Genomic DNA, 27,256 nt, shown 5'->3' on the forward strand with positions numbered 1-27,256 from the left:
TTCAGAATTAAATAAGAAAATTTATTGTTGCTTTGGGCATTATTATATGGGATATTCATCTTATCCCTGAACTATATGTAATTTCTATAATTTCTCCTTTAATAGCTAAAATCTAGCAAGTAGCATCAACACATCGAAGTTTTATCTAAAGGTCTCTAAGTTCAAGTCATTAATGAAACAGGATAGTACGTAATTTAAAGGTGAGGGAGAGCTACCCAGTCTGTGACTCAAAAACTAATCTTGACTACACAGTGGACATAGCTAGCTCTAAACTCGTGAGTTGAAAAAAAAAGTGCTTGCATTTATTGAAAATGATTTACTCTCGTTTTATATGTAAATATTTACGCGTGCAGTGTTGTCTTAAGAAACTTAATCTGGTTAGTAAACGAATGTACTCTTCGTGTTATCTTAATTAAAGAGTTTAAATACTACAAGAGTTGTAATAAGATAAAATCACGTGAATAAAAACACAGGTAAAACCTGATTAGAAATAAATCTAATACCCTAATTATGCTAAACAACAAGGCATGTGAATGAATCTGCCACTTCTAATTTGATGTTTTTGGCAGTTTCTTTTGTGAGTTTCAGGAGGGTTATTTTATATATATATATATATATATATATATATATATATAGGGCCACACATATAAAATATATGTATATAATTCTAGAAAAAATTAAATATTTTTGCAGAGGTCGGCCCACTTGCCCCGAATCCGCCCTTGTTGTATGTATGCAAAGTACTCTTGGGTTGTGACTTTAATTTGATCATTAAATGTTCTCGCCATTGACCCAACTGTTCCAACGCGTCACATTAAGATGCAACAATTGGAAGGCTCTACAGTGAACTTGCCCAAATAATGTAGTGGATAAACCCTATATATAGGACACTTTCATGCAAAGACTGCTTGCGAAGAACCTTCTTAATATAGCATAAGCACAAGGCCATGGGTGTGATCTCATCAAAATGGGTTTCTTTTCTTCTGCTTCTCTTGTGCATTGTCCTTCATTTGAGTGCAATCAGCCTTGGTGATGACAAGCTTGACAAAACTAGATATCGAGACGATGACTGTAGGTGGAATCCAAGACGTTGTGGAGGCCGCTTTGGTGGTGGACGTGGGGGAGGACTAGGAGGTGGTGGTGGTAGAGGTGGTGGCTTTGGCGGTGGAGCCGGAAGAGGAGGAGGGCTTGGCGGTGGTGGTGGTAAAGGTGGTGGCTTTGGCGGTGGAGCCGGAGGAGGAGGAGGGCTTGGAGGTGGTGGTGGTAGAGGTGGTGGAGCTGGAGGAGGAGGAGGACTTGGTGGTGGTGGTGGTGGTGGTAAAGGTGGTGGCTTTGGTGGTGGAGCTGGAGGAGGAGGAGGGCTTGGTGGCGGTGCTGGAGGGGGTGTTGGAGGAGGTGGTGGCTTTGGTGGTGGTGGAGGAGGAGGTGTTGGAGGTGGAGCTGGTCATGGTGGAGGATTTGGGGCTGGAGGAGGTGTAGGTGGCGGAGCTGGAGGTGGTACTGGTGGAGGTGGTGGTTTTGGTGGAGGTGGTGGAGGTGGTGTTGGTGGTGGGTCAGGACATGGTGGAGGCTTTGGAGCTGGAGGAGGCGTAGGAGGCGGAGCTGGAGGTGCTGGTGGTGGTGGAGGAGGTGGAGGAGGAGGTGGTGGCGGTGGTATTGGTGGTAGTTCAGGTCACGGTGGGGGCTTTGGAGCTGGAGGTGGTGTAGGTGGTGGCCTCGGAGGTGGTGCCGGAGGAGGTGGTGGTGGAGGTGGTGGAGGAGGTGGAGGTCTAGGTGGTGGATCAGGCCATGGTGGTGGCTTTGGAGCGGGTGGAGGTCTCGGAGGTGGAGCTGGTGGAGGTTTAGGTGGAGGTGGAGGTGGAGGTGCAGGAGGTGGGCATGGTGGTGGAGCTGGTGGAGGATTTGGAGTTGGGATTGGCATTGGTGTAGGAGTTGGGGCTGGTGCCGGCCACGGGTCTGGAAGTGGTTCGGGCGGTGGTGGAGGCGGACACTAAACATGCTTCACCTTGGAAACCAAGCTTTTTGGCAATATGAAATGGACAATGCAAGTAAACTAGAAAAATATCAGCTTGAATTCTAAAGCATCTTTTGTGATGTCAGTTTGTACGCTTAATGTTGTAAACTTGTGTTCTCATAAATTTCTCCTTGGTGCTTCCCAATTACTCGGATTTATGTATGGTCACTAAGAAATTAATTCGCAATAAAGCCCTTCTTTTCTGTGTTTCCTTGTCTGAACGATAACGGCAATTGAGTTCTTCTAAAGCCCTTCTTTTCTGTGTTTCCTTGTCTGAACGATAACGGCAATTGAGTTCTTCTAAAGCCAAAATGTCCACCACCACTTCGGGCATTTATAAGAACACCAAACAACCTTATATTAGTAATCAACCATTTCAGTTCTGCATGGATTCAGAAAACGAGGCCACTTTATTCTTCATGATGATTAATCTTTTCAGCTAAAGAGGAAAATAAGACGAATAATTCTCTTTCACTAGCTAGTAGCTACATGTTCAAAATCTCAATTTTAACATATATGATCATGTCCCAAGTGGAGAGGCAATCGATTTGATTATCTAAGGGGATTCAATTTGCCCTGGCCCATAACAATGGCTGCCTTTTCTCGTGTGCATATATGCATGGAGATATTCCTGCTGAAAACTCATAAATGCTCCACCCGCCAATTCACCTACTAACCAATAATTGGATGGTCAACTGCTAAACAATAATTTATGAGAAATTCTTGCAGATTCCGTGAAAAAACGAAGTTTGCAGGAAAATCCTTTATGAAATTGCTCTTGCTGACCGCAGTTTCAAAAATGTCTTTATATTAGTAGAAAATATGATGGCCAAAGAGATTCATATATATATATATATATATATTCTTGATTTTTTTTAAGTTTTGTTTTTTTTTGTGATTTTTCTTCAATTAAATTAACATTGAATTTTGTTGCGATGTCACGGTCACACAAATTAATTACACAAACTTAAATAAACAAGATAGTATAGAGCAAGTAAGAGATTGATCCCATGAGAAAGTTTTAGTTTAGATTTTTATACTAGACGTTATGTAATTTGAGAGGGGTTTTGAGAGTATCTAGATTATAGTAGAATTAAACAATTAAGGGAAATTAAATAAATCAGAAAATTATCAAAAGAACAAACCTTGGTTTCAAGTAAACATCCACCTACAGAAATCAAAACCAATCATTGAAAAGAAACATCAATTTATATTCTGAACTTTATCTTTTCTTAACATTTGTTAATTAACAGATCTGGCGTACAACTAACCCTAACAAACAAACAATCACAGTGTCTGCACTAGTAATTGAATTCAATGGCAGCCTTAAGAACTAGATAAATTGATTAATCTAAACAACATAACTGTCTGCAGTTCATGTTTGATTTGTTCGAATGTTCTTCCTAAAATTAATAACGTAAATCTGCCATATTTATTAAACTCAGTTGCTTCACAAGTTTATATACCACAACTCCGATTTTAATAACAAATTTAACAATAGATTGTTCATAATAATAACTTAGAATCCGCTCTAGCAATTAAAATAAATAATCATAGGAAATAAGCATATGAAAACAAACATATTTGTTCATCATATAAACTGAAAAGAAAAGGTAAAATAAATCTCACAGTTCTTGAAATCTAAAGGTTTCTGTATCCTTATAGCCAAGAAAAAAAGTTTAGCCTTGCATGTTTATTGAACAACTTATCAAAAAGAAATAAGAGTGCATGATTTCAGATTCTTTTAGAGGAAAGGGCTTTTTTTTTTCTCTTTTCTGGCCGCCCCTTTTTTCCTTTCTCTCTTTCCTTTTATATCATAGGAAACCCTAATCCCTTTTCTACAAAATAGTTCTTGCTTAAGTAGAATTTATTTTTATGTATTTTAATAACTATTTTTCTAAAAATAAGAAATAGCCTTGTATAAAATATTCAAGCTTTGACTTTTGACTTAGAGGAGCTAAATTGCCAAAATAAAGACTTGGATGTTAGTTTGGATGCTTTGGGATATAATTTGGACTTGTTTCTTCACAAAATCTATCTACTGATAGAATTCATATGTCATCTTAAAAAAATCATATCTCTCTCATATGAGATCTTTTTCTTCTAAATTTTGGTAGGATGATAGGTCTTCGAGTTAGGAATCCAAAAAAAGTAAGTTTATATCAAATGGATTTCTATAGCTCAAGATATTTAAGTCGGAATGGTCAAAGGTCAACACTGGCAGAATATGAGATTTGACTTTGAAGGCTGCGATTTCCATGCTCTGTTTTTTTTTTCTTGCCATATATGTATAGAAAGGTATGGATGTTAGATTTCTAATGTCACTGAAATCACTTCATTTCGACCTCTAGAGCTCAAGCTCTGTACAAAACATCGATCGGAGGTCAACTCTGCCAATTATCTCCAATTTACTTCCTTTTTAATCTTACATCCAAAAGTGCCTTCAAAACATAAAATAAAAAATATCACATTTTATATATAAAACATAGGTAAAATACTAGGTAAATGTGGGCAAAACTCTCAAATAATATGGTTGCATCAAATTCAATTTCATATATGATTTGAATTAAATTGATAATACACTATCAGAAATTCACCTAAAACCAAGGAAATTACCGATGGAATAATTATGTCGGTAAATTGCGGTGATAATTACCAACGGACACTATTCCATTCATAATTCAGTCGGTATATACTGACGGAATACTGCGGTCGGTATATACCGACGAAATTACAAACGACATGTCAGAATTTTTAAAAAAGGTGGTTCATTGATGTGGAAGTTTTTGCAGGCGATTTTACCGATGAAATCACCGAGGGATTCAAATCAGGATCTTCATATAATTACGTGACCAATTCACCATCAGAATTGCTGACGGAATCACCGACAGACTCCTTCTGTCGGTGATTCCATCGGCAAAAATGAATATATCACCACTCTGCCAACCTTTCCCTTCCCTATTTCTCTTTCTCTTTCCCCATCCCAACTCTCCCCTCCCAAACTGCAAACAACCACCCCCCTAAAAAAAAATCCCCCTCTTCTCAACACAAGTCATATTTCTTTAAGTTTTGTGGTCACAACATCTATGTTCCGATTTATTATGGATTTTATCATTTTCTATAAGTAAATCTATCTTTTTTAATTCTAACATTTAAATGTTAATTTTAAATGTCAATTTTATTGTTTTTTTAGTATATGTATTTTGTTAGTGTATGTACATGTTTTATTGTTATTTCTCAAACAAACTTGTAGTATAAATGTATAATTTGGTACTTGTTATGGTTTGTTTTAGATTTTATGAAATTGTATTTGTTTGTAAATTGTTGAAACTTTGTTAAATTACTGAATTGCATGTGTTGTGGTGAAATAATTAATAGCTTGTTTAACAAGTCCGTTTTAATTTTTATCAATGTGATTGCGGAGTTATAATTTCCATAAATTTATATGTGTAAATTTATATGGACGTTGATAATTGATAATGAATATTTATGAAAAGTTGTAATTAGCTTGTTGGATAATCTCGAGGTAAACCAATATTTTTGTAAATTTATTTACCTAACATAGTTAATTAATACATGTTGTCATCATAATTTTATAGAGGTTCGATAGAAGTCATGGATGATCGTTCATGGATATATGGAGATTCACTGCAAGGATTGCGGAGGATGGATTGTTGTAGCGGGGTTCGAGATTTTATTAATTTATCAACAATTATTCTCAAACATTTTACTAGAGGCGGTATTAGGTGTCCATGTAGGAAGTGTTCTTCAATTCATGTTACTTATAATATATTAACCTTTGCTTTTTTATTGTTCTTTTTTTCAACTTTGCACCACCCTTACCAATCCTCAACAATATAGGGAGTAACTTGTATACTCCTAAAGCTACTACTTCCTTTGAACCTTCAGGAGTAACTAGGTATTATGTTGATGATATAATATGCGAGATAAGATCTGAATTTTTTGTTAAGTGTTGGAAGCGCATCAGAAATAATATCATTCATACACTATTCATTACATTTCAAACTTAGTTACTAAAGTTGAGAAGATCTTTTGATCTATAGAAGATATAATTGCTCCTATATTAAAAGAATTGTGACTAAAGTAATTAAAGATTCTAAAAAGATTAACCACTTAGAGCCTCCATTATCTTCTGTGATGACATTAGAGTAACGAACCTTAGAAATTTAAAAGCATGAAGGGTAACTCAAAGATTTTGAAGCCCTTGAAGAGGAGCCCTATAAATCTTTTTCCACCACTCATGTTGATATAACAAAAATAGAGGTACAACTTATGGAGCTTCAACACAAAAAGATCGAGATAGTGTGATCCTTCAAGGTGCATAAGAAATAGCTTTTTAAGAGAAAAGTCGTCACCTCCAGCATTCGATCAGAGATCACCATAATATCTATTTTCCTTATGATAAGTGAAGCCAACACATTCATTTTTAAAAAATTAAGAGGACTATTAGAGACTAAATAAAAGGAGTTAGAAGGAAATATCTCGAAACCATAATATGTTGATATCTTAAAACCTTTTATTTGTTATATCCTTTCTTTCTCTTGGAATGCTTTTTAGTTTTGGTAACACTAGCTTATGATTTTATGTTGATAATACATACTTGATGTATTATTTTGCCCTTTTATCAATAAAGTCTATATTTTACCCTTGCTCTCGTCTTGTTACCTATTATGATTATGTTGTCTGGTTATTTACTTTTTTCATGTGAACAATCATATGAGTTCAGATAGTTTTAAGGGATGGTATGACCATACTTAGAATAATTTTTAAGTTGTCTATGTACTATTATGGATAAACGATCAAGTCACAGTGTAGTTCAAAGTTTTTTTATGTTTTTTTTTTTTTTTGCTTATTTGTTTTTTGCATGAATGTAATCAAAACAAGTTTCAAGTTGCTTACATATTTTTAAGGATAAAGGATCAAATTGTTTTTATGTTGTTCATAATTTTAACTCTTGCAGGCTAAGAGCTACATCAAATTTCAAGCATGGTATTTCTTTAAGAATTTATCGTTGATAAGCCCAATCCTTAATTTGTTCTCATCGATGATTTTGTAAGATCTATTGGTGTAAATTTCTTTAACCATATAAGGTTTTTATTATTTAGAGAGGAACTTATTGTCCATGTGTTTTAACATGATTATAGGGCATCAAACTGCCAAGACAAGACCTCTTACTTGGAATAAGCACGGTCACACCTTTTTGTTGAAAGCTCTGCAAAGTTGAGCTTGATAACATTCTAAGAATTATTGTGCTTCAAGGAGGTTTTCATCTAAGGCTTCAAGTTTTTCGAGACATAGATAAACATTGTCTTCACTAGAGAGTCCTTCGTGGATTGCAATCCTTAAAAATAGAATTTGACATTTAAGTGGAAAAACAACTTCAACACCATATACCAAGGAATATGAAGTAGCTTGAGTTAGCGTTTGGAATGTAGTATGATAAGTTCGTAGTTACGGCCAAAATATAAAGATGCTTCTTAAGCTTTTCAATAATGGCTCTACCACATCAAGTCCCCAAGCATTAAAGGGCCAAGAAGCAATTATCGAGTGTAAAGGCTCGGGTGGCTAGTGGATCAAATTAACATGCAAGTAACAACTTTGACATTTTCTAGTATAGTTTATGCAGTCTCTCACCATCATAGGCTAGTAGTACCCTATTCTTTTGATTTGAAAGTGAATTTTAAGACCCAATTGGTGCACTTCGTAGATCCCAAGTGTATTTTCTCTAATGCTTTTATAACTTATTCTTCTCCAAGACAACACAAAAGGACTATCAAAAGAGCATCGATAAAAGTGTTTTGAAAGTATATGAAGCAAGAAGCTCTTTGCCTCACCTTTGTCTTATAACATAGGTCTTTAGGTAGTTTATTATGTTTTAAATAGTCGATAAACAGTTGGTGTCACTCTTCTTTTTCAATCTCATAAATAAAAACTACACCCACTTGTTCTTTCTCTTCTTCATCATGAGTTATCGATATAACAACCTACTTTAACATACAAGGACTTTTATTTCCTCACTATATCATGCTAATTTTGACACCATATTTGTTAAAGCATCAACTTGCTTATTTTGATTTTCAGGTATATGTTCTTAAGTGATGTAATCAAGTGATGTCATTAGTTTTAATTGGTACTTATGATATGGGACAAGTTCTGGCTTCTTTATTTCATAAAGTGAGAGGAGTTGCTTGATGAATAATTGAGAATCTCCAAACATTTTAAGGTGAGACATCTTTGTATTCACCGTCATCTTTATCCTAATAATCAAAGTTTGATATTCAACCATGTTATTGGAACAACATTAAGTAAATGAGAAGGAAAATGACAAGACCTCTCATTTAGGTATAATAAAGATCACCCTAGCTTTGGCTCCATTTTGTCATACTATACCATCAAAATAAATTTTCCATGTTTATGACATTTCAATGAACAAGATGTCCTTATCAAGCAAGTCTTTAAAGAAATTTCATTCACTGGGAATATGATGATCAGCAAGAAAAACATATAATGCTTGCCCTTTGATTGTTTTTTATGAGACGTAGACAATTTCAAATTCTTGAAGCAATAAAGCTTATGTTGTCAGACTTGAAATGATGTTTTTGAAAGGGTCAACTTGAAAGATTAGTCATACTACTTGGAGATAATGCCTTAACTTCTTTATCATAAAATTAATGCTAGACATGTCTTCTCAAATTATTAGAGAATAATTCGATTCAGACCCATTTAACATCATATTATGGTAATAAAGAGCATTTTCCTTGGATTCATCATTTTATTATGCCAAAAACACTCTTAAGGAATGCATTTACGCTACAATATAGAGGATAAATGGACATCCTGGTACTGGTGCTTGTAAAACATGTGGATCAAGCAAGTACTCTTTAATCTTATTGAAGGCATTAGTATAAGTTTTGTCCTAATAAAATGATGTATCCTTTTTCATCAGGTAAGTGAATAGTTGACATCGACCAGTTAAGTTAGTAATAAATCTTTGTACATAGGCCAACTTTCCTTAGAGACTATTCAACTCGTGAATGTTTCTTATAACTTTAATTGTAGAATCCTCGATGACATTTAGTTGATCTACTTGCACAACCTTGGTAGCCAAATTTTAGCCTCCCTCATATATGCTCTCAAGTTTGTTCATCAAATTTGTTATCTCATGATATTTTCCTTGAGTTAAGTTGAAAGACCTTCAATGAGTCTTTTAGTTGATCTACTTGCACAACCTTGGTAGCCAAATTTTAGCCTCCCTCATTTATGCTCTCAAGTTTGTTCATCAACTTTGTTATCTCATGATATTTTCCTTGAGTTAAGTTGAAAGACCTTCAATGAGTCTTGTCAAGTTAGTTACTTGATCCTCCAAAGATGTAATCCTGGTTGTCATCATTGACATGGTGTCAAAACTCAATTCCTTACTTGGTGATTAGCATTGTGAAGTCTTCATGGGTGAATTGTTGAAGTATTTTGTAACACTCCACACATACTTACTATATGGATACACAAGATAATCAATATCATATTACTTAAAAATCATGGAGATTTTTTTTTACCTTGGGTGAATCATGTCCACCCAAGACTTTATTTATAAATGTTCATAATATTTTTTGACCAAATAACATAAATATATCTTTCGATACATTGCCACAATAAGGAAAATGAACATAAAAGTGTCATAACCTATTTTTGAGTTATTCCTCATTCCTATTTTTTCTCTCTTTAAAAAACAAATACAAAAAAAATAAAAAAATATTATCAAAAAAATATAAAAGAGTGAAAAGAGGATGTCAGAATGCTTAGAAAAGAGTCAAAAATTGGTTGAGGAGGTTCAAAAATACAAAGATTGAAATTTGACAGTATTTTGTGAACTGATTAGAGCCCGACTAACAAAGAAAATTTAATTTGAGGAAGAAATGTCCAAAATCATATGTTTATTGGACTCATTTAAATTCATTAAAGGTTTAATTGAATTTATGGAGGGTTTGATTGCAAGAAAAATTGATTTTGAAGTCAATTTAGGCTTTAATTGAAGAAATTAAAGTTTTGAGATCAAAAAATAATTTTTGAGAGTTAATTTGATCAAATCAGGGGCTTAATTGCATAAATATTGAAGTTTGATGGCCAATTAAGAACTTAATTGATGAAATCTGAAACCAAGGACCAAAATGAAAAACACGCGTAAATAGAGGGGCTCTAATTAAACTGAATCAGGGGCCAAATTAAATAAATTAGAAGTTTATTGATCAATTAAAGGTCAAATTGCATAAATTCAAGACCAAGGACCAAAGTGAAAAAGGCAGCCAACTTCAGGGTCGCTGTCTGATTTTTTACAAGGATGCAATTGCATTGATTTTTAAATCAAAATTGTAATTTAGGACTTGATTGAACAAATTACAAATTGAAGACTGATTTGGACTTTGACATAAGTTTGGTGTCGTTTTCATTTAAATGAAATGGTGCATTTTGGCTAAAACGGTGTCGTTTCATATATTGTTAAAAAAAAAGCCCGAAACGATGCCATTTTGAACGGCACTTTAGACTTTCTTCTTCTTGAACGTGCAAAAAAACAAGGGAAGGGAGCTGTGTTCCCCTGTATTTTCATCGACTTTTCTCCTCTCCCTCTCTCTCCTAAACATCAAAAAGATGTCATCCATAACCCCACTTGCATAAACTCTGACCCATGGCTTACCACAGGGCGATGAAAAAACAGAGGGGGTGTGCCCCTCTGGCGGCTTTTTTAGGCGGCTGCATAGTGGTCACCCCCACCTCTCTCTCCCCTGTTTTTCTATAAATACAGGGAAAGAAAGCAAAAAAAGGAAGAGCACAGAAAGAGAGGGTGGAATGACAGAAAGAAAAAAAAACTCGAAAGGAGTTGCCACCAACACCACCCCCGCTGGAACCATCACCACCGCTGGCCATCATTGACGACCGAGGCTGCATTTCACTTCTCCAAGTAAAAACTCTGGCCCTTTTTCTTTTTCTTTCATTTCTTTCATTTCTTTCCTCGCCATGCAGGACGTGCGCAATGCACATCTCTGCAGGCAATGTGAGGCTGGTTACTGTGCTCATGTATAATAACCAGCCGAGGTGGACTGGGTTGAGCCCAGCCCATGGATCTTGGCTCGAGTCCGGTCCAACCCAACAATGGTGGGCCGGGTTCAGCCTAGCAAAAAAATATCAATCTGTTTACACTATTTCTACGCGTTTCCACGTATTTTGTTTTACATTATTTTGTTTAATATCTGTCTGTATTTTTACACCGTAAAAATTCAAAACCAGTATTAAAATACCTGGTTTTCATCAAAACTTCCAAAAATACAAAAAACAAAATTAAAAAGAAAAAATGTTTTTGTGCATACGACCAAGTGTCTCAAAGCTAAAAAATCATATTGTGTTTTTCATACACTAAAAAACAATGTTTTAGCATGCATTTTGGCTTTAATAACCAGTTTATTAAAGTTAAGAGAACATTGGCCAAAATTTCAAAAACAACAAAAATTTTATTTTGTTTGTCTTTTAGTATCCAGGATACGACATTACACGTAATACGTATTCCGGATATTAATTTATTTATTTATATGACATAAAATAGTTAGGTTTTACCTGATAAAATAAGGATCTCCTTACAGAGGACTTTTCTTGACCCTTTAGACGAACTAACAATTACAAAACACAACCAAAACTTTAGATTTTATCAGACAATAAAACAATGCAGCTTACCTTAGGTAGGGCGTAGCTAGGGTGCTAATACCTTCTCTTTAAACAACCAGTCTCTGTATCCCATCTCTGAGACCAGTTAGGGTTCCTAGTGACCAGAATACTAGGTGACGACTCTCAATCCATATTTTACTGATAAGAGATAAGAATTCCATGTCTCTCCATATTTTCCAGGTAGACCTATACATTTTCCTTGAGAGGATGGACAATCGTCGCAACGCTGCACACGTGCGATAAAAAGAATAAAACATCAAAATTTGCATCATATACTTAAAATAGAAATGCAAACCACAAGTTATTACATTAACTATATTAAGTTTATGTCATCATCATCTTCATAATTTCACAATAATGAGAATAATATTAAACCATAATATTTCTATAATTTATTTAGTACAATCCTTCAAGGTTGACAGAATAACATAAATATAGAAATCCTACAGCTAAATGAAAACATTTGAAGTCCTACAATTAAAAGTAGTGATCATGTCAATCTAGTTTTGAAGAGCATATGAAGAACATGTAAAAAATAAACATACTAACAATTTAGAATAAAAATTTCATCATTGCATCATGACACTATTAAATCATACAAAAATTTAAATTTTCTTTCACAAATTTCATATAGATTTCATTATTACAGCCTTCACCATAAACATATCCCCTACCATCTATTAGTGACAATAATTTACCAATCAAAACCTTTCACTCCAAACAATCAACGCATAAGCTCAAATCTCTAGGCTAACTTTTTCATATAACATTAAACTCTAAATGTTGTTTTCCACCCAAGAATACCAAAAAAGCAAACTTAACATTAAGGATTATCATGATCAACCCTTTATACCTCTTTTAAAGGTTCATTGATATAAACAACACCTAACCCTTAATTTCACCTAGCTTCAATGCTTAAGGTGTAAGTCCAACACATTCCTAGTATCCATTTATACGGCTGACTATAAATTGCCCATTACCCCCACACATATGGCCAATACATTAATTTTAAAATCACGTCCCTATTTTATCATGACCGACTTGATGTTAACAATTTTGGAGCCTCACTCTTGTGGCTGACTTCCATGCATAAAATGGATCCATCTTGCGCCCCATTGGACTTTGACTTTAGCCCCACACATGTGGTCAACTATTGTACACAAAATCCATATGCACTTGTATCAGCAATTCAGATTTATTCAGTTAAACCTCACTCATAGGGTTGGTTATTCATTCAACCACCCAGGTATTTTATAAGTAAAAACTTATCAACCTAAGCCCTACTCATGTACTTGGCTTATACTCTCAACACTTATCTAAACAAATCTCCACATTGAGATTTCATGAGCCTTTTTCATTCTAAAACACATATTGTACAAATCAATGATCATAATATTTAAAATACAACTTATAATAATTTCTGTAATTTAAAAAGGTTGAGGTGCCAAGCACCTACATGTTCCTCTCGCTAGTCCTGTTCCACTTGTTCGGGGTCCCACAATTGATGCCTCACCTGTATCACACCAAGTATTACATGACATTCTTTCCTTGAAAATATTAAGAATGCACATCTCAGTAATCTTTTAACACTCCAAGTATTTGTTACTCGTGAATACAAGTCCCTTACATCCTCACACAAACTTTTTCATCTCTTAACGTTTCAACATATGAAATGTTATCAAGCAAGTTAATTTCAAGCATACACACACATTAAGTTTTCATCTCCATACAATAATCATTTATATCCTTTAAATAATCCAAATATTCAAATAAAAAAAAGAAACCAAAACATCAAATTGAGCTACCTCAAAACACTAGCCAAAAAGGGGCTTGCCGTTTTGAGAAACGGTCTGACCATTAGATCGGTCTAGTCATTTCTCAAAATAGCTAGGTTGTTTTTGCAATTGGAAAATTTCCCTATTCTCTTCTTTTTTTGTTGAAATCTTCACCTTTAAAACCAACTTGGGTTTTACCTTCAAGATCAGTCCCTAAATCATACAACTTACATACGTAACACACTAAAATATGAATTTTTGACAGAACAGCACTTAATTTTCACAATTTCTAACATTCAACCTCTCATGCCCGTTTTACATTCGATGTTGACATTAGCTCAAGAATCGTCTTAGTTTGCACATACAACTCAACGATGGATTTTGTTTTCAATAGTGGAGTTGAGAAATCTTTAACGGTATGTCAGCGACTTGAATCAGTAGCCTTGTTTCTTTTTTAGGCGACAATGGGGATCATGTTCTTCCTAGTTGCCATTAAAACGTTGTTGAAAATTCTTTCTTGAATGGAAGAGATACGAGGTAGAGATGTCCTAATAAAGTTAGAAATTTTTAGATATAACTTTTGAGAACCTAGAACTAAACAAGCACACGTGTATAGACATTTGATTTAATGAATATGATTGGGTACAATCTCCATTTAAAATATTCTTAGAAAAGAATAAGAAATCCTGTAGCTCTTCCCTTGAATTTGATATGTGGTGACTTAATTCATTTGTGAAACCAAGCCAAGATTTGTGCTTTGCAAGAACTTGAATTTAGACGTGTATTGCATAGTGATATTTGGTGATTTGATGCTTTGAATAATACCTGATATCTTAAATATATTTGCAATGATACATGATATTATTTTATTGGTTGACTTTTATTTATGGGATTAAGTATTTATGATAAGATATCTTAAATATCTCGTTTCATATGTCAACCTTTCATTGACAAAGAAAAATATGAAGGCCTATTTTTTTCTATGTCATTTATTTTAGTTTTATTTGATTTTTTATGTAAAAATGACACATGTCAGATTTAATTGGTAATTGTTTTTTCATTTCTACAAATTGCTTTCATCCAAATTTGTTTATACACATTTCTCTTTAGCACTGTTTAGAAATATTCATCCAATTTTTTTAAAAAAAAAGAACATTTGAAAAACTAATTTTTCAATCTTATATTCAATTATTGAATTAGTTACAACTTCATTTTCAATTATATGGACTTTTATATTCTCCAAAACAATGACAGTTTCAGAAATTGTCCAAAATAGCATCAACAAATGAAATTTTTATAAATAATTAAAAATCCAATTTTGAAAAATTCTAGAGAAGGGAGTATATAATATATAAGGTTCAGAGTAGATAACCTACCATAAAGCTTGATTTTTGTACATTTAACCTAAATATTAAAAGTTTTAAGAATTTATTCAATAGATTTAACCTGAATATTTAAAGTTTTAAGAATTTTTGTACTATGATCCATTGTTCAATAATCAACTAGAAATATTACCGTAACATTGCATCGCACACAAAACAAAAACTCCAATCAAATTGAAGGCTCCTAAGATTTTTTACCTCCATGTAATATTTAGTTGATTTTATTTTTTTTTATTAGAGAAAACTTACTCTTAAAAAGTATATTTTATGAGTTTAAGTGAGTGGATAAAATTCTAGTTATCCTAAACTTTTAAAAAAAATATACGTCCTGACTCGAAATCGAGACATCTAATCTCAAATTATTCATTATCACAGTACGCCCTTAAATACTAATATCCCTTAAATACTAATATCTAGTTGATGTTCAGTGCTACAATATACATGGTGGAAGACGTGCATCATTCTTTTCTATTGTTTCAACAGAAGATGCTTGACTTTTGAGTTATAGCAGCAGGGTTTAGTCCTTAATTTTGATATGAGCAATTCAGAACCAAAACCAAAATGGTCCCCCAAATGCATGGGTTCTAGCTGTAAGGACTGCCAAAAAACCCACGAATTCGTGAGAAATGAAGTCCAAAAAGGCAAGCCTAGCTAGTTATCAGCCGCCTCCAACTGGGCTTTAGATCGCACGCTTGCCGCTCACTGAACATTCTTTTCAATTTCCTAAAACATTTTCACACATCACTGTCCACAGCAAACGTTCTGGATCTTGCAGTGATTGTAAAAGGTGTGCTTGAAAAGTATTTTAAAAAAATATTAAAATTTTTTTTTTATTTATTTAGATGTTATTAATTTTTTTATAATGAGTAAAAATTGTAATTGTGAATAAAAAATAATACTTATAGATAATAAAATATAGTAAAAATTATATATGTTAATAAAAACATGGAAGTTCTTAAACTCATTTTTAATAAAGTAGAAAAATAAGACAATGTTACCATTTCTATATTAAAACATTATTTCTATAGTCATTGTATAAGAGTTTTTCGCAAAACAAAAAATGTAAATAAAAAAGAAAAAATTACAAAATAATAGACTAAGTGTAAATTGATAAATATTTTAAGTGTAAATAATAAAAAAGTGTAAAGAAAAAAAATTATAAAAAATAAAGATAAGAAAAAAAAATGGTGATGAATAGGCAGAGTTTAAAATGATAAAAAATTCAATTATAAAGAGAAAACAATAGAAGAAAAACTTAATTTCTAAAAAAAAATAAAAAATTACAAATTTGATACCATAGTGAAAAAATTAGAGAGAATTTCAGTTGTCATTTCTAAAAAAAAACAAAAAAATGTGTTTCATTTTAGTGTATATATATAGTTAGTATCAACAATTCCGTTTTGATTTATAACTGTAAAAAACATATTTTTATTTATCAATTAAAAAAATCATGATACTTGAAAATATTTCAATAATAAAAAATCATTTTTCTTTGACAATAAAAATTAATTTAGAATTTTATCTGCAGCATAGCACAGGCTATAATACTAGTATAAACTATAAATGATTGAATATTATTCCTCCTTATTAAATGTAATTATAAAATTAAATAAATAAATAATGTAATATATGAGGTTTAACGTAATAATAAAAATTAATATGATACAAAAAAAGAGCCAATATAACAAATAGTATTAAATTAAGCATTAAATTGATATAGAAGCAACAAGTAAAGTGATCTTTTGTGAGAAACTACCAAGGAGACATGGATTTTGTTGATGTTGATTGGGACGGCGATTGAGATATCGAAAGAAGAGGAGGAAAATGAAAGAATTGATTGAAAGCGAACTTGGGGTTTCAAAATTGAGGGCTAAGATGATATTGGGTAATATAGTTGCGAGTGAGGTTTATTTCTAACAACATATCTCAGTATTTGATAATAAAAAAAAAAGTGATTTTAATTAATAGGACCCATCAATTTTCACTGCTGCGTCACAGGTTTGGAGAAGCAGTGATTTCCTCTTAACAGTGGAGCATGCAGTGAACAGTAGAGTCATGCTTCACTGTTGTACTGTTCACTAAAGTGAATAGTGCGAGTGAAAGAATTCACTCGCACTGTTCACGTGAACGTAAACTTCTATTTTAAAAAAACAAATTAGTTTAAGGTGAATTAAATTTACTCGTACTGTAATCTCAATTTTATTCCTGATAATATGTTACTTAATTTTATTGCAGGCTCAAAAAATTATGAAAACTGTAGTTCTTTTCGAATGAATTTTGTACGTAATGAAATTGTAAATTTTTTTAAAAAAAATTAAGTTTTACTCGAAAAACTAGTATAACACTATATAAATTAGAAGGATATCGCATGATGACGCAGCATTTGTAAAATTTGATCGCAATTCCAATTATGTTCTTGCCAGGTCCGACCCAGTTAAAAAAAATTAAGTTTTTTTTTATTTGTATTTTATTCATTAAATTAGAAGGATATCGCTTGATGACGTAACAAAAAATTCAGTTTTTGTTGTTGCGTACTTAAGAAACCATGAAAAATATAGTTATTGTTGGATAGATTTCGTATGTGATGACATTGCATGTAGTTTAATGGAATAATAAATAAATTTTGATATAAATATTATTTATTTCATAATGTAATAATAGTTGTTAAATCTACAATATTTAAATTAAAAATATTTTTAATTATTTTTAACCTCAATTTGAAAAACATTTTTTTAACCAAACACATTAAACTACTTTTTGTCCAATCTCAATTCCAACCACAGTTTTAACCAAACATATATTTTTCCAAACTAACCTCAACTAAAAGTACTTTTTATAAAACAACTTTTTTAAAACCACAACCACAACAGCAACCACAATATCAAACACACTCTTAGAAGTAGAAGAAGGGTGTGTCTTTATTGTGTTTTAGAATTGTTTTTGAAAAAAAAATCTTAATTATTTTTTTTGTTTTAAATTAATATTTTTTTTATATTTTCAGATTATTTTAATATGCTAATGTCAAAAATAATTTTTTTTAAAATATTATTTTAATGTATTTTAAAATAAAAATATTTTAAAAAATAATTATTACTATACTTTCAAACATACTCAAAAATAATTTATGAGAGAAGTTGAAAAGAGAAGTGGATCTTGGTAAAGGAAAATTTTTTGAGAGAAACTAGCACGGGGACATGGTAAAACCTTCCTCCATAAGTAAAGTTTGAAGGTTAATGTGTCATCCTTCCACTAAAAACAAGTGAATCTTTCAAGATTTTGTTCAATATTTGTAGTGTGTGTTTATCTTGAAATATTTTTTTTCATGTCGTTTTGATATACTAATATTAAAAATAATTTTAAAAAAATAAAAAAATATATTATTTTAATATATTTCTAAACTAAAAATACTTCCAATCACAACCGTTATTACATTTTAAAAATGAAATGATACTTTTCCTTTTTCTCACCTACATTTCCACCTTAAATTCCATTTGATGCTTAGGTTTTTTAAGTTTGTTTGGAAAGTAAAAACAATCTTCTCTCTAATTGAGTCACGAGAATGTCTCAATATAGCCTCACATCAATGCAATTGCATCCTCCCAACACGCAATTCAATCCCCAAACAAATGATTTACTCCAGTTGAATTATGAGTCAAGATCACTATGATCCTAAACTCTTGATGAGTTAAAACAATTTCACACTCGAGGACGTGTCTACACATGCTAGTCAGAGTTTTGGCCTCCTAAATTATATCTCGCCGAAGAAGTTCCAGAAATCAAGCAAGAGAGTCTGTAAAGAAAAGGAACCAATTTTGTGAAAAATGAGAAACATGATGCAAAGTAAGACCACTGATACAAAATGCTAATTAGCAAGAAAAAGAGAGAGTTATTTAAGCTCACTACGCTACCTAGTAGCCCTAGGCAATGGCAAGAGAAAGAGAGGAAGCCAATTGAAAAGGTTCAAGGATATCTCCTGGAGCTTATCCCGAAAATAAAACAAATGGGACAACTCCATTATCGTCCTCTCGATAAACAATCCACACACTCAGAGTTACTTATCGTTAGGTGCTTTTGATATCCTAGAGGCAAAGGCTAGGGATCGGCCCTTAAAAACATCGCAAAGGTTAGTTAGGCCAACTCTTTACAAGTAAGTGTAAAGAGATGGCCTAACTTCTCAGTCCTATCTCGAAACTAGGGTTTTAAGTTTCAAGCTGTGCTTCATTTTGATGCCGGTCAATTTTAACCCGCCGTGCATATAATTGGGTAGGTGGCTCCGAGCTCCTAGTTGGAAGACGTGTGGACACAAGGTTACAGCACAACCTTGTCTTCGATGGTGACAAAGTTAGCATCAAAACCATGGGAAGGCACTGCTTTGTTGCCCCATATCAATCATGTCGTACTATATCAATAGCTTGCGAACGAAAACATGTGATCAAGCTCAACATTGCTGTCCACTTGTCAGCTCTTAATTGCACCACGTATCCCTTAATGTGCCTCAAGTCTCTCCACAAATAATGATGCCAGGGCCAGAAGGGAAGCTATCATGACAAAAATGGGCATAAGACAGGACCAGCTAATGTGAAGTCAACTCTCATAGTTGCCCTAGCCCACCAGAAACAGTTTTCAATCTTCACGACTACATTATTAGCATTCCACTGAATGCTAGAAGAGCGAAATTAGCCCACCTCACAAATTGAAGTAAATTAACACCTCTGAGATTTATGGCTATAAATTTGGATGATATACCAGGGCATGTTTCAGCTTCCTTATGAGCATTTCTGGTTCGTTCTGTGATCACTGAAGAGAATGGAGAGCATTTCTGCCATAAATCTGGTTCTTGTAAAAATGTGCCTGCACCAGAGATAATCGTCAACCATCAGACTAAAATATGCAGAGTTTCAATACTGGTAAATACAAGGGCATTTCTGCCTCTTTGACGGGATAAATCTTTGGCCCTCTTGGCTCTATCTGTCGGAAGTTGCCAGATTTCATAAATAGACTTCACCGGTCAGTGTCAGTAAACAAAGTGATCGATCAATCTAGATTCCTAAGCTACTTGTTTTTCCTGCTCTTCCTCTCCATTTTATCCATGGGTACTACTACTGTATACCCCAGGCTCTCATTTTTCGTGCTAATGATCATGCTAGTAGTCAATCAGCTCTCAAGTGGCCGCTTCATTCACAGCAGAACAAGTGAAGAACCAGGGAAAACAGTCGAAACTGATCTTTCTTCCCACTTCTCATGGAAATTCAAAGAAATGGTTCGAGAGAGATCTAGCAAAGATGAGTCAGACACAATTTATCGAGTTTCTCGTCGAAAAATCCCAGCAGGACCAAATCCACTTCACAACTGAAGATATGTATTTGTCAATGGTGTTCTAGTGATGCAGACATACAGCAGTTTATAATGTAATATTACTTCCTCGTATTCTTTCTACGTTTGGCTAACATGAAAATAGAGACAGTGGGAAAAAGTATATGGGCATACGCACACATTTGAACTAATCCACAGCTAGTCTCGCAGATTGCTAAAGGATGCATTTTCTGGTGGGGCTATCACAGCCTCAGTGAAGATACAAGGCTTTTATGTATTTTCTCTGTTAGTTTGGCAGAGGCAGGTCAAACTTCAGTACTTCAACTCCCAAGATCTGATGCTGAGTCCTCAGTACACAACGACAACAGTTGATCTCTTGTATTGGTTCTAGCCACTAGCTATAGTTCTCTTCCCCCCCTCCCTAAAATACACTATGCCTTGAGAAGAAGTCAGGAATCAAAGAATGCTCAGTTTGACTCCCTGAATTTACACTGAGCAAAGCCCATGAGCAGTCATTTTTACTTTACTATTTCATTAGTAAAATTGGCTTAACATTTTTGTTCTTTTTGAAAATGAAGGGAATTCCTCTCTCTAAGTCACAGTGCATGCAAGGATCCAAGATGTAGCTAGCATGATTTTAAAAATAAAGGCAATTCAAACAGTTTAATTACTGACTAATGTCAAATAATATATTATTACTATTCTCTTCAGGTATATAGTCCAATAGTAAACTAGATGTTTTTTAAAGGGAAAAAAAAAAGGAAGGATTAGGAGAGGCATTGACACTGCTGTAGATTCATTTTTCTGTCACTGGCTTCGAAGAATCAGATGGGATAGACAGATTGAACAGTCACAGGTATGCTGCTCAGTTTAAACGATGTCGCAAGAGACAAATCGAGACTTATCTTCACCAGATATAGAGATTCAACCTTTAGACAGAAGCAAGCAAGTCGGCCTTCAATTCAAACCATCACTTTTGTAGCCTGAACATCTATATGATACAGGACAAATCTAAGATATATGTTTGTCTATGAGAAAGAAGACAAATCACAAAAACAGTGATCTATCGCTACATAACTTCCTTTCCTACTGGATAGACAAAGAAATGAACGGGAAGTGTTTTCTGGGTGATCAGCTCAAGTTTCGACCTCCACACCTGCTTTCCAAGAAGTTCAATCTGTTTCTCTTTTATTTCTTCATCAAAAGACAAGTGCATCAGATAGAAATTAATTGAAAAATGCTAAGTGGATGAAGAAAAGAAATGTTCGATGTAACATTTCAAATCCAAGTTTAGAAGTTGTAAAATTAAATCCTATTTTTCCAACATGCATCTACATGTTCAAACGAATATTAGGTCTCTACCCAGATTGAGTGAGAGTAACGTTTTGAAAAACTTAATTTTAAAAGCTTAAACTATAACATCAGAATTACAGAATTAAGTATAAATTCCGAGAGAGAGTCCAATATTCAAGATAGGACACTGAAGCATCCATGGATAATTTAAAGACTGGTACTTGAAAGGTGAACAGAAGACAAAAATTCTTACTTCTTTGTATCCAGTGCTACCCACAAATATCTCAAAGACCTCTGCTGCAAAATATACCAACGAGAAGCAGTCAAAAAAGTGGAAGTAAGTGGCTTACCTCTCCTTTACGAGATATACGAAGCATATCATCTTCAGCTTCAGATTCATAATCCACATTAACTAAATCCTACCAGAAAGCGGGAAAACTAAGCCAAATAGAAAAGGCACCTGGTAAGATTCTAATTTAGGCGAAATTGGTAGATTATTAAAGGAAATACCAGTAAAATCTTAGAGAAAATAGGAGTTATGGTGTTTACATGGCAATATGGCATTACATGTTCGTCCAAGTCTTCCAAATAGAAAGGGTTCTCATAGTACTATGCAAAATCTTCCTTTGCTTTGAAACGCATGAAAACAGCATGAGTATAATTTCCCACTTTGTCATTGGAGATTCGCCCTATAGAAAAAGAAAACAGGGCATGTACATGACTGTGTGTAAGGCAAGATGTGCAAGAACTGCATGCCAAAGTTCCAGTTTTCCGTATTTTGTAATTGAATAATGAAAAAGGAAGTGACCAGAGAAACAGCAGCAATTCCACGCATTTGATATTGGAATGCATACAGATAATCCAGCGCTTCTTGTTCATCCTCATCAGATAAAACCTGCTCTGCTTTAAGCAGACATGCGTGTTCCACAACTTTTCTGCACGGAACAATTAAAACCACATATCCAGAGCCTAGTTCCCATGCATCTAAACACACCCAGAAAGCAAAACCCAGGAATTTAAAGCAAGAACCTCCTTTTCTGCAGAGGGAAGCTCGAGCTCTCAGCTTTAGAACAAACCTTAACCTTCACTGTCCAATTCCTCCTCATATTCAATCCTGAAAATGCATGTATATAAGAAGTTAACAAAATTTTGAAACGAACACAGGTCGAGGGCTTCTTTAACTCAATGTCAAGAGAAACATGGCGGGAAAGAGTGGTGGGTTTTACGCGGCGTTAGTTTAGAACGGAAGGGTCGGTCGGTGTCACTCAGTGCCTCAAGAGGCACTGTTGTTGAGTTTTGTTTTTTTAAAAAAAATAATAAAAATTATTAAAAACACATAAAAGTAAAAAGTAATTAAAAAAAAGTTAATATTATCTTATTCATTCAAAAAATCTCTTAATGCTCTATATCTTTCTAACAATAAAGAAATCACCTCCTTCAACCGCCATAATTTTCCTCCATCATTATCACAACAACCCCCTCTCTCTACCTCAAGTTTTCATCCATCACTGTCACCACAAATAACTCAAAAACCAAATTCAAATGCCTTCCCTAAGGCCCCGTTTCTCAAGATTACATGAGCGATAAAATTAAGAATAAAACTATTTAGTAGGAGATAAGAGCTTGGGATTAAAGGGTTTGTTTTTTCTGTAATCTCAGATTTGATTCCTATAATTAATTTTAGAGCCCGTAAAATTAGTTAAAATGTGCATAAACTTATCCTAACATATATATATATATATATATATATATATATATATGAGATGAGATTGGATGACAAGAGAAGATTGTTTTGATGGTGGTTTTGTTGAGTTTTTAATGGTAGCATGTGTTTCCCTTTGATGAAAGAGAGAAAAGTGAAAAGAAAAAAAAAAGAGTAAATGCATATTTTAGAAAAACTAATTGTTAATAGTAATAATTTCTACTATTTATTTTAGCAACAAAATAGATGGGTCGGTCATCCAAAATATAAAATTTTATTAAAACAATTCAATTCAAAAGGTTCTTAACATTATATTAGTTTGATCCCATGTTCTAATGTACATCTCTATCACTTCTTTTTTTTTTTGTTAAAGTCAATGGTCATGCATGCAGCACAGAGAATTTTTATGTTGCTAATTACGATGAGTTCTTATCAGTTATTAACTGGGATTCATTTTGAAAAAATAAATAAAAACATGTAAAAGAGAGAAATTGGAAATATTCATATCTATTTTGATGAGTCATGGATCTTATATATTTGTTTATTTCTCTTCTAGGATATCACTAATTACTTCTTACACATCATAAAAATTTCTTTATTTTGTTTTGTTTAATTATTTTATTATTTTAAAAATTCATTGAATTTTAATAAACATTCTTAAAAGTACTTCATATAGTTCATTAATATATATGGTGAGTTTTTAAATGATCATGTTGAAAATAATTTTTTATTCGATCACTATTTTACAAAACAAACACTCTCATTGTTTCAAAAAAAGATTATTGAAAAAATTTATAGTACTCAAAAAGTTACTAGTGGTATTCTATTAGGGAATGGTAGAGAATAACAAAAAAAAATTGAAAAACTGATTAAACCAAGAAAACTGAAAAAAGAATAACTCAAAAAACCGAACCAAACCCAAACCGAAAACAAAACCGAGCCAAACAGGAAAAAAAACCGAGCCAAACCAGAAAAAACCGAACTAAGCCGGGAAAAACCGAGCAAAGCTGGTTTGAACAGGTTTTTTTCTAAAAAAACTGAACCGAACCGAAACTGGTCGGTTTGAACTGGTTTCGGTTTTTTTAAAAAAAATTTGGTTTGGTTATTTTTTTATAAAAACCGAACCGAACCGAAAATAATTACCCCTAAAAAAGGGGATGTTCTTATTATTTTTGGTGAATCATACATTTTATTTCCTCTCTCCTATTTATATACATATTTTTCTTCAAAGTAACTCCTACGAAGCAGTTAATAAGATATCACTAGTTATTTTATATATATCAAAAAAAAATTCTGAACTTTTTATTTTTTTATTAAAAAATAATTATATGTTCAAAACATTAAGTTTTTTTTCTACTAACACCTCTAAGTTAAAGCCTATTTTGCGAAGGATCAACAATTAGAAATGGGGTATCATATAAAATTATGAATAATAATAAAAAAGGAGCAATATAATAGTGATGAAATTCATGTGGATTTAATATATTCAATTGATTCAATTCTCTTGGCTGCTCAAACCCCTGTGCTGTAATTGAATCCACGTGACCCGAATCCAGCTAATAAAATCGGTGACATTTGAATACAGCATCATCTGACATAATCATGATCCAAGCTCACCTGCAAATAACAGTAGCAGATGACGTGGCCAGATGTGCAGCCAGTAGAGTTTGAGGAATTTAAATTTGTTCTACCGACCGAACCGAAGGACAGCAGCGGAGGTGGCCTAATTGGAACGGTACCTTGTTTAGCTGGGTCTAAACTTAACCTACCAAATAAAGAAACAGAGGAGAGGACTCGGTGGCTACTGGCTGGTTTTAATGGAAGTCGCCTAACTGGCGGTTGCTTTCGGCCATTTCTGCCATCTTAACTCAACTCGGAAACAGAAGATAGGGTTAGGTGATGGCAATTGGTAAGTGCATAGATGTTATATTTCCGGTTGAATTCCAAGTTAAATCCGGAAAGATATTGACCTGATAAAATTTAATTAATTTTTTAGTGATTTTAACTTGATAAAACTTGATTAATTTGATTGGTGTAATTAGAACTTATCAAATTAACTACAAAATAAATATTAAAAAAATTAAAAATATATCATTTGAGTGAAAATAACTTATTTAAATTAATTTGATTGCAATATTTTTCCTGCTCGGTCGTTATGGTAAGTTTGACAACTATGGGCAAGACCTCCCAAATCTCACTCGTTATACCCTATGCTCTTTTGGGTTTTAAAAACTCAACAGTTTAATTGGCTTGTTTCTTTATTTTTCAAGGGTGTTTAAATGAATGGTAATGATTATTTTTTAAAAGAAATTATTTAAAAATATATTAAAATAATATTTTTTTATTTTAAAAAAATTATTTTAAATTTAAATATATTAAAACCATGTAAAACTATATAAAAAAATTAAATTTTACTCTATTCGGGTTTGAAATGCAATAGCAAACATGGTTTTTTACCAATAAGAAGGAAAAAAACCACCCAGCTGTCCAAAAAAGAGAATGATTTATGCTTGTAAAGGTAATCTTGACATACAAGGATTTCCAAAATGAACTTTCCTATATTTGCAGGTAGCCCAAAAATCATCAATAATTCTACTGCTAATGTTGCTATCTAAAAGGTTTAACAGCTCCTTGCTACCACCATAGCTTTTCTGCTCTCCCAGGCCACAACTAACTATATGATCTTTGACTTCAATGCAATCCATAATTGCATCACGTTCTTCCCTGCTATCCCCTCTGATGGTGGTCCAGCTCTCATCCCAATCCCACCTAGGCATCCCTGAGAGCAAGGACAGCCCTCTGATCCTCTCTCCGGCTGAACTTTCACGGCTTGGAGGGACCGAGACCAAGTTATTCAAACTTTCCGATAAGTCCAGTGAGTTCCAAAAGCATTGATCAAGAATACTTGTAGGAGAATTCGAACTTGAATTGGATTCTTGGATTTGCTTTGCGACATGATGAGAATTACTTTCCCCGACCAAAAATGGATGCTTAAGAAGTTGACTAGCTGTCCACCTCTCTCTTGGGTCCCTCCTTAAACACTTGTCCAAGAGATCCCTTGCTTGTTCCGACAGGCAACAGGGGAAATCTGGTAAGTGACCGGAATAACCTACCCGGTAAATGATGGAAACTGGATCGTTGACATTATGCCAAGGCGTGCTACCACTAGCCATTTCAATAATTGCGCACCCTAAAGCCCATATATCACTAGCAAACCCCTGCTCCTCTCCACGCGCCACCTCTGGTGCCATAAACATCGGCGTACCCGCGATCTGTCCTACTTGTTCCACACGCTTTGCACACCCGAAATCTGCAATCTTGGCACCGCTCGGTCCTACTAAAATGTTGCTGCTCTTAATGTCACAATGCACCAATCCGTTCAAATGTATGTAATCTAGACCTTGCAAGACTTGACTCGTGTAGTTCCTGATCAAAGATTCGTCGAGCCGACCTCCATGAGCATGGATTGCATTGCTAAGAGTGCCGTTGGGCATGTACTCCAAGAAGAGATTGTACATAACTTTGCTGTTCTCTCTAGTGATGTCACAGCCCCTGTAGCTAACTATAAAAGGAGAGGTTAAAGAAGAGAGAATCCGTTGCTCCCTTTGCAAGAATCCAGATCGGAATAACTCGACGGATTTGACGGCGAAAACATCACCGGATTGGATAGAGGTGGCGAGGGAAACGGTGGCTGTGGAGCCGTGGCCTATGCTGTGGCCTCTAGTCCAGTCCATTTTACAAAGCTGGCAAATGAAACTATGCTTTGTTGGGTGTATTTTGTTGCTACTTGCTAAAGTGCCTTTTTATATAGAAAACGTGGAGGGATATTTGAAGGTTAGTTGGGACAATGCCTCGAACAAGAGTGTACGACGCATCGAAATAGTTGTGGTTTTGACAGCTTAGGCCGCCTAGACGGCAAAGACTTGGCAGAGGCCTCGTGGGCACGTGTGGAGAATTTAGGAGGGGAGGTACGAGTTTGCAAATTGGCAAAGGGTATAATTCTTTTATCATTCTAATGCACAACGATGTTAAAAATAAATTAGAA

At 33.8% G+C, this 27,256-nt stretch overlaps 2 protein-coding genes and 1 long non-coding RNA gene across 3 annotated transcripts; 2 read left to right on the plus strand and 1 right to left on the minus strand.

Moving 5' to 3' along the window:
- The first annotated feature begins 871 nt into the window (after positions 1 to 871).
- LOC133692867 (glycine-rich cell wall structural protein 1-like) lies at positions 872 to 2,223 on the plus strand. Its single transcript, XM_062114031.1, has one exon. The coding sequence runs from the start codon at positions 948 to 950 to the stop codon at positions 1,992 to 1,994; it is 1,047 nt and encodes a 348-aa protein (XP_061970015.1). The 5' UTR covers positions 872 to 947; the 3' UTR covers positions 1,995 to 2,223.
- Positions 2,224 to 19,458: 17,235 nt separating this feature from the next.
- LOC133691870 (uncharacterized) lies at positions 19,459 to 20,887 on the plus strand. The gene is made up of 2 exons (XR_009841754.1): positions 19,459 to 20,311; positions 20,427 to 20,887. It is a non-coding gene; the product is annotated as an uncharacterized LOC133691870 (long non-coding RNA).
- A 4,808-nt stretch (positions 20,888 to 25,695) lies between these two features.
- Positions 25,696 to 27,001, minus strand: LOC133691809 (mitogen-activated protein kinase kinase kinase 18-like). The gene has a single exon (XM_062112403.1). It carries the CDS (start codon positions 26,943 to 26,945, stop codon positions 25,716 to 25,718), a length of 1,230 nt encoding a protein of 409 aa, XP_061968387.1. The 5' UTR covers positions 26,946 to 27,001; the 3' UTR covers positions 25,696 to 25,715.
- Between the last annotated feature and the right edge of the window lie 255 nt (positions 27,002 to 27,256).

This window comes from Populus nigra, chromosome 4 (genome assembly GCF_951802175.1).
Source record: "Populus nigra chromosome 4, ddPopNigr1.1, whole genome shotgun sequence".
In the NCBI taxonomy this organism is placed as follows: Eukaryota; Viridiplantae; Streptophyta; class Magnoliopsida; order Malpighiales; family Salicaceae; genus Populus; species Populus nigra.

Excerpts from the sequence above, each read along its gene's own strand:
- LOC133692867 (XM_062114031.1), top strand. The coding sequence starts at position 948 with ATGGGTGTGATCTCATCAAAATGGGTTTCTTTTCTTCTGCTTCTCTTG.
- LOC133691809 (XM_062112403.1), bottom strand. The coding sequence starts at position 26,945 with ATGGACTGGACTAGAGGCCACAGCATAGGCCACGGCTCCACAGCCACC.